The 14,137-nt window shown below is 38.2% G+C and overlaps 1 protein-coding gene across 8 annotated transcripts in view; it reads left to right on the top strand.

Annotated features, from left to right (window-relative positions):
* PDE4D (phosphodiesterase 4D) overlaps window positions 1-14,137 on the top strand; it is a 749,511-nt gene that overhangs the window by 715,380 nt on the left and 19,994 nt on the right. Inside the window, exon 1 of one of the 8 annotated variants that reach the window (XM_048851543.2) lies at window positions 7,653-8,050. The exons of the other annotated variants lie outside the window; for them this stretch is intronic. Within the exon in view, the coding sequence (XP_048707500.1) occupies window positions 8,003-8,050 (48 nt within the window). The 5' untranslated portion in view covers window positions 7,653-8,002. Of the gene's footprint in view, window positions 1-7,652; window positions 8,051-14,137 lie in introns of those variants that run through there. 8 annotated transcript variants of the gene reach the window in all.

Here is a 14,137-nt window from a genome sequence, read left to right as displayed (position 1 = left end):
AAGATTTATTAAAAATTAACATCAGCAGCCAGAGATCTCTCCTCATCCAGCTCTTTTAGGACTCTTGGGTGCATCTTACCCAGGCCTGCAGATTTAAAAATATTTATTCCAGTATCCCTAGTATGTTGTTTAACATCCTCATTAGTTACTAGTGGTCCAGAAAGTACTTCATCGTCCTTATGTGATACAAGCAAATCATCCTGATTCTTGACAAATACGGAACAGAAATATTTATTGAACACTTCTACTTTTACAGCTGCGTCATTAACACTTTTACCATTCTCATTATCTGGGGAGGAGAATCCTTGGAATATCCCATTTTACCGCTATGTACATTAAGAGCATCTTTTGAGTGCCTGAATTTCCCAGTTTGTTCTTTCCATGTGCCATTTTATCCTAGGTGGTTATTGTGTATGACTGCTATTTACTGTAAATGATTCTCTGTGTGTATATAAAGTCTGCTGCAGTTTCCACGGTATACATCTGATGAAGTGAGCTGTAGCTCACGAAAGCTCATGCTCAAATAAATTGGTTAGTCTCTAAGGTGCCACAAGTACTCCTTTTCTTTTTATGACCCATTAGTGAGTCATTCCAACTTTGCGAACTGAAAACGAGAATCAGCCAAAAAGATCACTGTAAACGAGTCATATGTGTGAATTTTCCAAGTTTAAAGTTATGAGGTGGTCCACAATATTTTTCCTCCCAGCTAAAAGTCAGGTGACATGTTAACGTCACCAGCAAAATGATGATGGTGCAATATATTGGGTGAGTTGCCAGTTCCTATCAGGATGGGTTAATGGTTCTAAAGCAAATTATAGATTTATTCCATGGTGTGTGAATTAGTTATCAACAGTGTAAATCACTACTAATATAAGTCACACTGTAACATTCAGTGTCATCAGTTGAAAAGATTGCCAGGCTCTTGCATGTTGCAGGAATTTCACTCTGCAAACTCAGCAAAGTATTCATGTAGTTTTATAGAAATCCTGTAAATATCTTTACAAAAAAAAATTGCAAAATCTTGCATGAACCCACAAACCTCACCACAGGAATTTAACATTCTCTAGATATTAACCCTCTCTAAGTTTTTTTTCCACTTTTATGCATCCGATGAAGTGAGCTATAGCTCACGAAAGCTTATGCTCAGATAAATCTGTTAGTCTCTAAGGTGCCACTAGTACTCCTTTTCTTTTTGCGAATACAGACTAACACGGCTTCTACTGTGAAACCTAGATAATAAATGTAATTTTCTTCTTTACTAAGGCCTGATCTATACTAGAAAATTAAGTCAATTTCACTGTGTCATTCATGGGCATGAAAAATCCACACCTCTGAGCAGCATAGTTAAGCCGACCTAAGTCCCCATACAGAAAAGAATTCTTCCGTCAACCTAGCTACCACCTCCTGGGGAGGAGAATTACCTACTCTGACAAGAGGACCCCTCAGCATTCTACACTGAAGCTCACTGCTGGAGCATTTTAAGTGTAGACAAGCCCTACATTGTAATTTTAAAGTAGATGTGTCCTCACTTAAATCGAGAGAATAATATTCAGTAAAATATAGTATTTTCAGATAGAGTAGCAGCAGGCATAATTTTTTTAAAGAGCTCTTTAAACATATTCCTTCCCTGATGCAGCTTTTGTATTTTTAGCAAAGATGTAGAAAAATTTTTCATATTGTATTTAAGGACTATCTTTAGCTAACTCTCGAACCAGACTTAACATAGCAAAATAAGAACACTGGCTGGAAACTTACCTTTTTAATGATCATTCTTACAATTCACTGCAATGAGAGTTTCATGAATGCAGGTTTCATCCAATACACAGTAAAATATATGTTGGTTGTTAATGTAGTACCTTCCATGTCATGGTTTAGATCACTGGTTTTCAAACTGTGGGTCACGACCCAGTACTGTGTTGCAGAATGTGAGGCACTGGGTCATAGTGGCTCTGGTCAGCACCACCGACCGGGTCGTTAAAAGTTCCGTCAGCAGTGCTATGTGGCTAAGGCAGGCTAGTCCCTACCTATTCCGACACTGCGCTGCGCCCCAGAAGCGTCCAGCAGCAGGTCCAGCTCCTAGATGAAGGGGCCATGGGGCTCCGCACCCTGCCCCTGCCCTGAGCACCAGCTCTGCACTCCCATTGGCCGGGAACTGGCAAATGGGAGCTGGGCAGCGGTGCCTGAGGGGAGAGCTTGCGCACCTCCGCCTAGGAGCCAGACCTGCTGCTGGCTGCTTCCAGGGTGCAGCGCGGTCCTCTGTGCCAGGACAGGCGGGAAGCCTGCCTCTGCATCCCGGCTGCACTGGTGACTGGGAGCCGTCGGAAAAAAGCCCGCACCCCTAATCCCGTGTCCCAATCCCCTGCCGAGTCCTGAGCCCCTCCTCAAGTCCGGAGCCCCCACCTGCACCCCAAACTCTTCATCTCCGGCCCCACCCCAGAGCCTGCAGCCCCAACCCAGAACCTCCTCCCACACCCTGAACCCCTAATTCCCGGCCCCACGCTGCAGCCCTCACCCCCCGCACCCGAACCCTCTGCCCCAGCCCTGAGTCCTTCCCACACTGCAAACCCCTCATCCCCAGCTCCACTGGGTTACAGGCATCAATAAGTTTCAACTGGGTCGTCAATAAAAAAGTTTAAAACCCACTGGTTTAGATCACCTCTTCCCTCAATGGTATGTTAAGAGGCAGAGAATTTCCTGCTGGCTCTGTGGACTGTAACAACTGTCTCTGGTGTTAAGCATCCAGAGTTGCCCCACAGACTCTTAAAAAGAATCATATTGGAGGACCACTGAAAAGGTATTGGAGCCCCTGACTATTAAACTTTTCTCAGCGTTGTTTATGGGGCTGATGAAGAAAAATGTGATTCCTTGGCCCTGCATAATTCTCTACCCTCAGGCTGCCTGGTCGCAACCCCTTCCGCATCCCCAGATTTCTAAGAGCATTCTGCAGAGTCCCTGAAAATGAAAGAGTGCCACAGATATGCCGTAAAAGCAGAGCAGGGGAAATTTGTCAGAAAATGCATGCATATCTCAGGGCAATAACATGTGCCCATTTAATCCAAACAAAAAGTTTAAGGAAACTGGATATGGGGATTATTCATAGCACTCTTCTGTAACTTTTAAGACCAAAGTTTTATTACATCATTTTCACCATATTTAATTTGAAAAATCAGCAAAAGATAGGTTTAATTTGTAAATTTGGTAGCAGATAGGTGGCAGCAGTGCTCATCTGCAGAAGCTGACTAAGAGTGTGAAAACTATACAACATATGTGGCCAGCTGCTTTCATGCTAATTGAAAAGCACTTCTCTAACATATAGCTCACAAAAAGAAAAGGAGTACTTGTGGCACCTTAGAGACTAACCAATTTATTTGAGCATAAGCTTTTGTGAGCTACAGTTCACTTCATCGGATGCATTCAGTGGAAAATACAGTGAGGAGATTTATATAAATAGAGAACATGAAACAATGGGTGTTATCCTAACCCTCACCCTCACGAAAGCTTATGCTCAAACAAATTGGTCAGTCTCTAAAGTCCTCCTTTTCTTTTTGCGAATACAGACTAACACGGCTGCTACTCTGAAACCACACATATACCAGTGTCACTGAGAGTAGAACTTGATTCACCATTAGAGCTGGTCGGGAATTTTTCAACAAACCGTTTTTTCTTTGGAAAATGCCACTTCCTCCAAGCCAAAACTTCTCTGTGGGAAAGGATTGGTTTTGATGAATTGCCTGTTTCAAACAAATTTTGACGAAAGCTTGTCAAAAAACATCCTGTTTTGGTATTTTCAAAGAAGAAAAAAGTCTGTGTTTTGATTCAAAATGATATTTCTGGTAGAAATCTTAGTTAATTTATAGTACAAAGTGTAATTTAAAAAAAAAAAAGTCAAAACTGAGATGCCGTTTGTCTGTCTTCCTTGTTTAGACTGTATATAGAGCTGGTCAAAAATGTAAATATTCATTGGAGCAGAGACTTGTACCCGACCTCCTTGATGAGTGCCCTATCAACCTACAAGCTATTTGCGTGTTCTCTCTGGCCCAATATTTTATACAATGTGGAACAGCTTCAACAAGAGAGTTCATCCCAGAACACCCTATAGCCCAGTGGTTAGCCTACTCAACAGGGAGGTGGGAGACCTAGATTTACATCCCTCTTCTGAATCAGGTATAATAGGGATGTGAACCTGGTTTGGCCACATCCTACTTGAGTGCCCTAAGATCTGAACTATTGTGTACAGGGTGCGGTGGCTACTGATGTAGCTCCAGAACACAGGATGTCCCCTCAGTTGTCCCTGCCCCAGTGGAGTGACGCGCATGCACGGTGGTTACGCCACATGGAGCATGCTATTTTGCAAAATGTCCTGCCCCCATGGCATGAGTTCACACACATTGTGCATAGGAGTTCATGCTGCTAGGGGAGGGGAGCTGCAAAATGGCATCCTCTGTGCATGATACTGGAAAAACCTAGTCAGTTTTGTCTCAGTATTGGATAGGGGACAAACCATACAAAAACAGGACTGTCCAGCGTAAAACCTGATGAATGACCTGCTTAGTATGGGGGCGAGGGGGTCCACCACCATCTCAACTGCCCTTTGTGCTCTGAGAAGGTCTGTGGGATTGGGCCCCACGGGCAAAATAGGCAGGGGAATCGTAGTCTGAGGGATCCCATCTGGGCTTATGTACCGAGAGGCTTTGTGGTGTTAAGACTGAGGCAGCTTTGCACGTACCCATTAGTAGAAATGTGAGTGTTTAGGGAACTTACTGGTGAAAACTCACATGCCTAGAAAATTTAGGTGACTACAGGGTTAGATGGCAGTTGAGCAAGAGTTTTGAGGATCTAAAGTTTAGACTTATGTACCTAAAGTACTTTGCTAGGTTCACACAGCGAGTGTGTGGAAAAGCAGGGGATTGAACTGCAGCTTCCCAAATCCAAGGATAGTTTTCAACTGACTGGACAATTCTTCCTCTTCAAGACAGGGCCTGATCATGGGTGGGACCTCTAGATGGGACTACAGTACAAATGATAAAGAACTATAATTTTCCCTTTTGTTTTTTCTTGCTAATTAACATATATCAAGTAGACCTGGGTTTTTCCATACTGTGAGTTTTCAAGATTTTGAAAAAAGTTCCCATCCCATCTTGGCTGACAAGTTGAAATCTCAAATAATTCTGTGAAAAAAAATAAACAAAAAATATTTAATTTAAAAACATTTCATCTCAGTTTTGACTTTTTTTTAAAAAAAAAAATTACACTTTGTACTATAAATTAACTAAGATTTCTACCAGAAATATCATTTTGAATCAAAACACAGACTTTTTTCTTCTTTGAAAATACCAAAACAGGATGTTTTTTGACAAGCTTTCGTCAAAATTTGTTTGAAACAGGCAATTCATCAAAACCAATCCTTTCCCACAGAGAAGTTTTGGCTTGGAGGAAGTGGCATTTTCCAAAGAAAAAGCGGTTTGTTGAAAAATTCCCGACCAGCTCTAATGGTGAATCAAGTTCTACTCTCAGTGATACTGGTGTATGTGTGGTTTCAGAGTAGCAGCCGTGTTAGTCTGTATTCGCAAAAAGAAAAGGAGGACTTAGAGACTGACCAATTTGTTTGAGCATAAGCTTTCGTGAGGGTTAGGGTTAGGATAACACCCATTGTTTCATGTTCTCTATGTACATAAATCTCCTCACTGTATTTTCCACTGAATGCATCCGATGAAGTGAGCTGTAGCTCACGAAAGCTTATGCTCAAATAAATTGGTTAGTCTCTAAGGTGCCACAAGTACTCCTTTTCTTTTTGCGAATACAGACTAACACGGCTGTTACTCTGAAATCTGTCATATAGCTCACAGTGCTCTATAGTAGGTTAGCTTGGTCCTATGACAATGTTTCTTCATACTGTAGATTTTTTCCTCAAATATCTTTTTGGAGCCATTTTAATATTCTGCTGAGGCTGTAGTAGCCAACCTGTGTTTCCAAAGGTAAAATATTTTATGGACAATTTCCCTATATAAGCCTAGAAGAGTAAGGCACATTGGATTGTGTCTCTGTTTAAGAGAATATTTTTCTGTGATTTACTCATTCAAATCTTGTTACATTTTTGAAATATACAATAAAATTTCATTGTATAATATTGTTACATTTTTTGTTACATTTTCTTGTTACATTTTTGAAATATACAATAAAATTTCATTGTATAATATTCTCCTTATCAACATACTGTACACTGTGCCAGAGGTATGTAGTAACTGTAACTGTTTGCTATATTTCTATTAAAAAGAAAAGGAGGACTTGTGGCACCTTAGTTTCTAAGGTGCCACAAGTCCTCCTTTTCTTTTTGCGGATATAGACTAACACGGCTGCTACTCTGAAACCTATATTTCTGTTGCATTCCAGTTCTCCTGTAAGGAGATCTGTTAATTTCATTTTGTGTGTGTGTGTGATTTTTCTAGGGTTTGATTCCCTTTCAAGCACTTAGCACTGCTGAGATTGCTTTCTAGCATCATCACTCAGTGGGGTAAAAACCACTTCAGCCAAAAGCTCCCTCATGACTATTGTCAGTCAGCATCTTCCAATGACTCAGCAGTGTGGGCTAAGATTGAATGCTGTACCTCATTCATCTTGTCTTTTGGCATATCACCATTGTCACGTTAGAAAATTGTCCCTTCTGTGATACAACAAAGACTCTGAAATTTGTCACAGTAGTGCACAAGTTTTACACCAATTGGTGCAAATAATTTATTCATCTTTCTGAGTTTAAATGTTTGTGTAGTGGCTCATGCACGCATATTTCATTTAGAGCTCTGAGTCAGCTCATTGACATGCATCACTTTTTAACTAATCACTTCTTTTCTGTGACGTATAACTGTAATTAATTACATTAATCTGGTATGACACTAGAATGCAAAGTCGCATAGCTACAGCAAGAATTTCATGACTACAGTGCCTTTGTTCTGCTTTCTGTATGGAAGCTTTACATGTATTCAGAACTGTAAGATTGTAGGTTGGCTTGTGAGTTGTTCCATCTTAATAATAGGTGATTTTTGTCTGCTGAAATAGCAGAACGTTTTGAGTTAGAAGACTGATCTATGGTCAAGCAAGAATTGATCTGTTTTTAAATTTGGATGGCATCAAAAGAAAAAGCATTTTCATTGCTACAGATGGTCACATATGTTTAAGAATCCTGGACACTTTATTCTTCTGGTTTTCTTTGTTCATAAGATTCAGATGTGTTCCTTTCCCACATAGAAAGTTAAAGAGACTGGACAAACGACATGCAGTTTGTGTAGAATACCTGCTGTACCTTTTTTTGGATAGGTTCAATGTTCCCTCTGAATTGAGCTGGCAAATGATACTGACAATAAAAAAAAAGTTAAGCTAATCAGTCTTTTTTTTTTCTTTTTTGAGTGGAGCTAATGCTAAAGGCAGGAATGCCATTATTAAATACAATTTAGCATACAAAAGAAGAAATATACTGTTCCCAGGAGATTCACCCATGTTAACCAATCAGAAATTAGCATAAAGCATGTCTTTATCCCCTGCATTGGTATCTTTAAGGATGAAATACAATTGGCTCTTAGTTGGGGTTTGTGGGAGGGATTACTTGACACTGTTCGTGACTTTCCCCTCGGGTCCTTATTTGGTAGCAGTTGATAGAACCAGTCTTTCCAGCAGCTGAGCATCTTGACATACATTATTCATGAAGTCCTGGTGTTCAGGAAATATGCAGATCCGTAGCTGTTTAGATATTTCTTCAACTCATCCAATCTGTCTCTTCAAACTAGTCCTTGAACGTCTGGAGTTTTACAAATGGCATTTATACAGTCAGAAGACCACACAATTGGATTTCGTGTCCGAATACCTCATATCTACCTAATTGCAGAGAACCTTCAGATGAGAAAAAGTAACTAAATAATAATAACAGCCTTTTTTCTGGAGCGTCTTTTACAGTATCAGATAGAGAAGAACTAAATATTTTTAGTTAAATTGGTAGTATAAAAAATCAAAAATGCCTGAAGCAAACTATTTACTCTCAGTTTCTTGGGGCTACATAAAGGTAGGCTTTTGTTTTATCTTTTAATAATTTTGATTTGCAGTGTATGAATAATGGATAGTATGTTTGTTTGGGGATAATATGAGGGTGGATAATATGATTGTGAAGATGAGAATCAGAAAAGAGAGTCCCCTTTGAGCAATAATAGTGCACCACACTGTATACATTCTTTCCCAGAAGGTATATTTGCCTATTTAAAAATATTATTAATATATAATAAAAAGTAGGTGTTAAAGGCATAGTCCTCATTTAGACCAAACACATGGTGTGTATCTGCCTATGTAAAGTTAAAAGAAAATCAGGAGAATTATTTAAAAAAAAAAAAGATATTTTAACATTATCATGGTACAAAAGTAGCCTTTTTCAGACATGAAAAAGCTGTTCCAGAAAATAAAGTGGAAATACTGTACCATATGCTAAGGAATGTGTGATTAAAGTGAATAGGTTGAAAATAATGGGTGAATGTATGACTCATACTGTTTTTTATTAGCTGAATAACTGCAATTATCAATGGTATGTTTAAGTAGCATTTTCTGGTTACCTGTGTGTGTGAGAGAGAGAGAGAGAGATAGAGATCTTATTGATTAAGGTTTTCTTTAAAGCACTAAGAGACTGAAAATTGTCTTCTCTGAGTATTGAACTATATTGAATGTAGAGCAACTTCAAATTAGTTTTAACCTGTAATACTGCTAGCAAACAAATATAAAGCAGTTTATCTCCTATGGAAAGCTTTGCATTGATGAATTAAATCAGTATGCTAATTAGCACACCATGCAGAATCAACTTCGTACAAAATCATATTTGGGCTTTATTTGTCTTCTAGTTATGTGGCTGCATATGCATTTAAAAAATCTGAGATGCCTTGCTAATTTTGTTCATGGAGTATGTATTAAAATATAACTTCATTATCAGACGTTTAACATGCAATAGCTGTTCGAGATCATAGTGTTTTAAATAAAATTGTTATTGTGTATTCATTCTAAACTAAACAGTCCAGTATAGGAACTAAATTATTTTGCTAAATATAATGCAGACGTTTTCACTTAGGACAGGATTTTTTATGCCTGGTTGTATTAATACTAAGAGAATCACAGCTTTGTTTTAGAATCTGAAAAATGAAAAATGGAAAACCCCTGTTACGTCATTGTATCTACTCTCTGCTATTGCAGAATTGTTACAGTATATTCTCAAATATTTTGTTCAGTCATCTGTAAAGAGAATGTTTTCCATTATGCCAATTAGCTGGATTCTCTTATCATTTATCAAAATTGAAATTATTTTCCATTCTCTTGAGTACATCTAAATGTTAAGCATTTAAAAACATTCTTTCAGAAATATTTCCTAAAACACATGTGTTCAACCAGTTTTCCATCTCTCTGCTGAAGTCTTTAAAATGGGTTGATCTTTTGCTAATTGAATTTTAGTAGGCAATATAACAGCCTTACCTGATTAGACATGATGAAATATGTCTTCTGTGCATGGTAACTTCATACAGTGTGCATAGATAATGGTTTTAGCTAAGAAGCTGAATAAGTATTTGAACAGAATTTTGGTATATTATATTTAGAAATAGTTTGCAGAATGTATGTATTTTGGGGAAATCTTCCAGCCATAAAGATGTGATCTTGTCTTCTGACAATAAATATTTATAGAATTTAGGACATTTCTGAAATTCTAAAGAAGAAAAGAATGTCCTGGATACAGTGAACCATAACACATTTAAAACTGTTACTGGATAATTGCTTTACATATTTCTGTATGTTTTGGAAAGTGCCTCATATTTTGTTAAAATATTTTTGAGAAAATTGATTGTCCCTATGGAATACTCCTACATGGTTTACCAAGAGCATCTTTCTTTACACCAATAGATGTCATTTATCTCAGAGCTGAGATATATACAATATATATCCATTTAGCAAGCTTGTACATAAAAGCTTAAGCATGACCTTGAGGTTTATTAAACACTGTGGGCTCAAACATTAAATCTTCAATCAGGTGAGACTCCGATTGAAAGGTAGTTTTGCATTAGTAAAGAGTAACTGAGGACTGAGAATTAGCCAGTAGGGCCGGTCGATATTAAATAGCTTTTCTGTCACATCTGGGGTTTTTTTAGAAGGTAAAGATTTACAAATACACTGCAAAAAAATTAATTTATTTTTATTTTAGTTCTAGAACTATCTTTTTAATTGTTTTACTCAATATTCCACAATGGCTTTGTCCATGAAAGCATTGAGACTGAGGGTTTGGAAAGGCTATGGCCAGTTTGTCCAAAACTACCTGTTTCCACTAGCCACAAATTCTGTGTTGTTGCAGGAGGGTGCAGTAGACTGCAGCCATTAATACAGCCCTTGAGCTGCAGCAGAATGGCAGGGTATATGCCCCCCATATTTATTGTGGGCGGGATTCACTGTATTCAAACACATACACATCTTCCTGCATGAAGCCCATTTACTAAAGCTTTGTGCTGAGGACAAGATTATCACAAAAACTATCAGAAAGTTTTTAAATTTTAATCAGAAAAAGCTGTAGATATAAAATTAAACACACAAGCCAAATGATTTTATTACCATAAATTTACTGTGAACCTAATTACCATCCTTGAGACTTCAAGGTTCAACCCACTGTAAATATAACCCCCAGAGAAATGTTACATGCATGTAATGGGTGTTGACTGAAAACATTAATACTGCAAGAAATTGTCAACATTCTCCAAAGAACCATTGAAAGGTGTTCTGCACAGAGTACTGGAAAAATACCATTTGTATTTTATCTCATCTAACAAAATAATGTTTGGATAAATTCTGAATAAAGTAAACATACACACAAATGAAAATTCAGTGAAATTTGGAATATGTATTCTAGGCTTCAGCCCAAAACAAATTGAAATGACTAGGAAGCCTCTAACCCAATTTATAAGACCACTCACTGTTTGGAGATAACCACAGTATTGAGGAAAAAGCCCCAGTCCTGCAAATATTTGTGTATGTGCTTTACTTTAAGCACGTGAGTAGTCCCACTGAAGTTTATAGGCCTGCTCACATGTTTAAAATTAGGCAAATGTACAGATTTTTGCAGAATATAGTCCAAAATAAGCAGTGCTATTGTACTGTAACACTTTTGTGGGCTGGAGCTAGATATTTAGCATTACTTGAATATAGTGTCTATGCTATAGTTTTCTATAGTAATAGTAAAAGAAAAGGGGAAAAAAGGTCTCATAGAAACATGTCAGAATTGAAACTAGAGTTTCTGCTGTCTTCAGAGATTTTTCAGTAATTGAATTATTAAACCCTGTTGATGTGGCATCAATCTCCATTGTGAAAACCTTTGTTCCTTAGGCTGAGATGCCAGTATAATAGCTACACTGTATGTTGTACATGTATTTTAGGAGCAATAGATTTTGCATATTGTGAATTTAAAAATTATTTTAAAATGTGCAGTAGTTGGTTTGGGTTTTTTTAAAATACAACTTTTTAACCATTTTAACATTATCTAAAATTAATAACAATAATTATTCCAAATTTTGTTTGGCTTTTATTTATGCCATTTTGAAACACTAGAGTTTTCTCAAAGAAGCAGTTTTATTTCTTTGATCATGTATGTGCCGTGTCTGGAAATGTAAAAGCACTTCTTAGCTGATCAATATTACTGTTTCTGTAACTTACAAATCATCAGGGTATAGACATTTTAACCAAGTTTCATACACTTAGAGAGGCTTTTACTGGCAGGCTGTGAAATGTATACCGTGCTGACCCAAAGCCGTGGCAAGAACCTGTGTGATTTAAGCTAGGATCTTGCAGTGGGCACATGAGTGCCAAGTACAGTTTCATTCTAAAACAACAATGCATGGATGAACAAACATTCTGTGAGTTGATGCTGCAGGGCAACATATTCTGCTTGTCTTTTGAAGTGCACTCTTGGCCCCAGTTGAAGTCAATGAGAGCCCAGTGAACCCAGCAGGAGAGAACATGGCCCAAATTGTTATGTCTATTATTTATTATTATTATTTATTATTTTATTTGTATTTCTTAGTAATGTTTCTTGAAAGAACAGAATACTGCGTGTGAGAATTTCTGAATTAAAGAGTATCAAATAATAAACAACTACAGCAAACCAGCATACGACCACAACAACAACAAAAAATCTGGACTATTTCATCACTAACCCAATCCTCCATTAGAAACTCAAACACACGAATATCTATATATTCCTGAGTCTTGTCTGCCTAATAACAGCATCATTGTTCTCTTTCACTGGCAGCATATGTTATTTCAAAGATTAACTTTATAAAGGACTTCAACAGACCATATATCTTAGTGCTGATAAAGTCACCTAGCTTTGTCATATATAATTCAAAAAGAAAATGGAAGCAATGTTAACCACTGTCTAGATGTTTTTAAAATGAAGTCAGCACATCATATCAAAAGCATTGTTGGTTGTGCACCTTTTTAGTATGGGAAATAAACTGAAGGATAGATTTGGGATTTATATTTCCAGTCTCGTTGAAGGCCAAGGCTGAAATCCTGGATTTTATTCCAAATATTGTGTTAGTGACCTTTTTATTTGTTTTGCCGAGGATTGGAGTTGCTAGGGGCCTTATTTTAATATTAGTATCCCTATTATCCAATAGCAGAAAAGTAGAAAGCATTGACCAATATATTTGTACAATTTCATACTGTGTGGCAGTCTAGATTAGATTATGTTGTTTAAAATGACCCATGCATATGATGGGCAGATGAGAGACCAAGGATCTGCATCAGGCCAGTTCCTGTGAAATTCAGAGAGTGTAGACTTTTTAAGCAGTTGGCATGGTCAGCAGAAATTCCAGGACAATCTTTCCTAGGTGATAAAGAGTACCATTAATGAATGTTACATCTACAAAAATGAAAGACAGAATTGTCTAGGTGTATACATTCAGGACGGAAAGCAACTATTGTGAATGGTAACTGGAATTAAGTGTATTATTAAAGAAAGAAAGAATTTAGTCTTAAAATACCCTAAAGGTAAGATGTATTAGGCTGTGGAATAATCTACCAAAGTAAGTGGTATATCTTTAGACTGGATAGACTAACTTTCCTAGGCTGTTCAGTCAAAATTTTCAGATTTGGGTGCCAAAAGTTAGGTGCCTAAATACATATTAGGAACGTTAATAAAGGTAGCATGTACATTTCAACAACTGAACTTCCCTAGATATTAGTAGATTGGGTGTAAGTGGTTCTAATGGAGTTTTTAGGTTACGTCTCCACAACGAGCAGCACAGCTTCAGTGCGGCCGCTACACTTCTGTAGCACTTGTAGTGTGGATATTTCCTACACCAACAGAAGGGGTTTTTCCATCAATGTAGTAATCTACCTCCCTGAGTGGCAGTAGCTAGGTCAATGGAAGAATGTCTGCATCCACCTAGCCACGTCTACACCGGGGGTTTGGGCTGGGTTAACTATGATGGGGCTGGATGCGCTGCATCCGAGAGTGCTAAAGGAGTTGGCGGATGTGATTGCAGAGCCATTGGCCATTATCTTTGAAAACTCATGGCGATCGGGGAAAGTCCCGGACGACTGGAAAAAGGCTAATGTAGTGCCCATCTTTAAAAAAGGGAAGAAGGAGGATCCTGGGAACTACAGGCCAGTCAGCCTCACCTCAGTCCCTGGAAAAATCATGGAGCAGGTCCTCAAGGAATCAATTCTGAAGCACTTAGAGGAGAGGAAAGTGATCAGGAACAGTCAGCATGGATTCACCAAGGGCAAGTCATGCCTGGCTAATCTAATCGCCTTCTATGACGAGATAACTGGCTCTGTGGATGAGGGGAAAGCGGTGGACATGTTGTTCCTTGACTTTAGCAAAACTTTTGACACGGTCTCCCACAGTATTTTTGCCAGCAAGTTAAAGTAGTATGGGCTGGATGAATGGACTATAAGGTGGATAGAAAGTTGGCTCGATTGTCGGGCTCAACTGGTAGTGATCAATGGCTCCATGTCTAGTTGGCAGCCGGTATCAAGTGGAGTGCCCCAAGGGTCGGTCCTGGGGCCGGTTTTGTTCAATATCTTCATTAATGATCTGGAGGATGGTGTGGATTTCACCCTCAACAAGTTTGCA

The sequence above is a fragment of the Caretta caretta genome, chromosome 5 (assembly GCF_965140235.1).
Source record: "Caretta caretta isolate rCarCar2 chromosome 5, rCarCar1.hap1, whole genome shotgun sequence".
NCBI classification, from domain to species: domain Eukaryota; kingdom Metazoa; phylum Chordata; order Testudines; family Cheloniidae; genus Caretta; species Caretta caretta.
The sequence above is the reverse complement of the archived record's forward strand: the minus strand, read 5'-3'. Positions and strand labels throughout refer to the sequence as shown.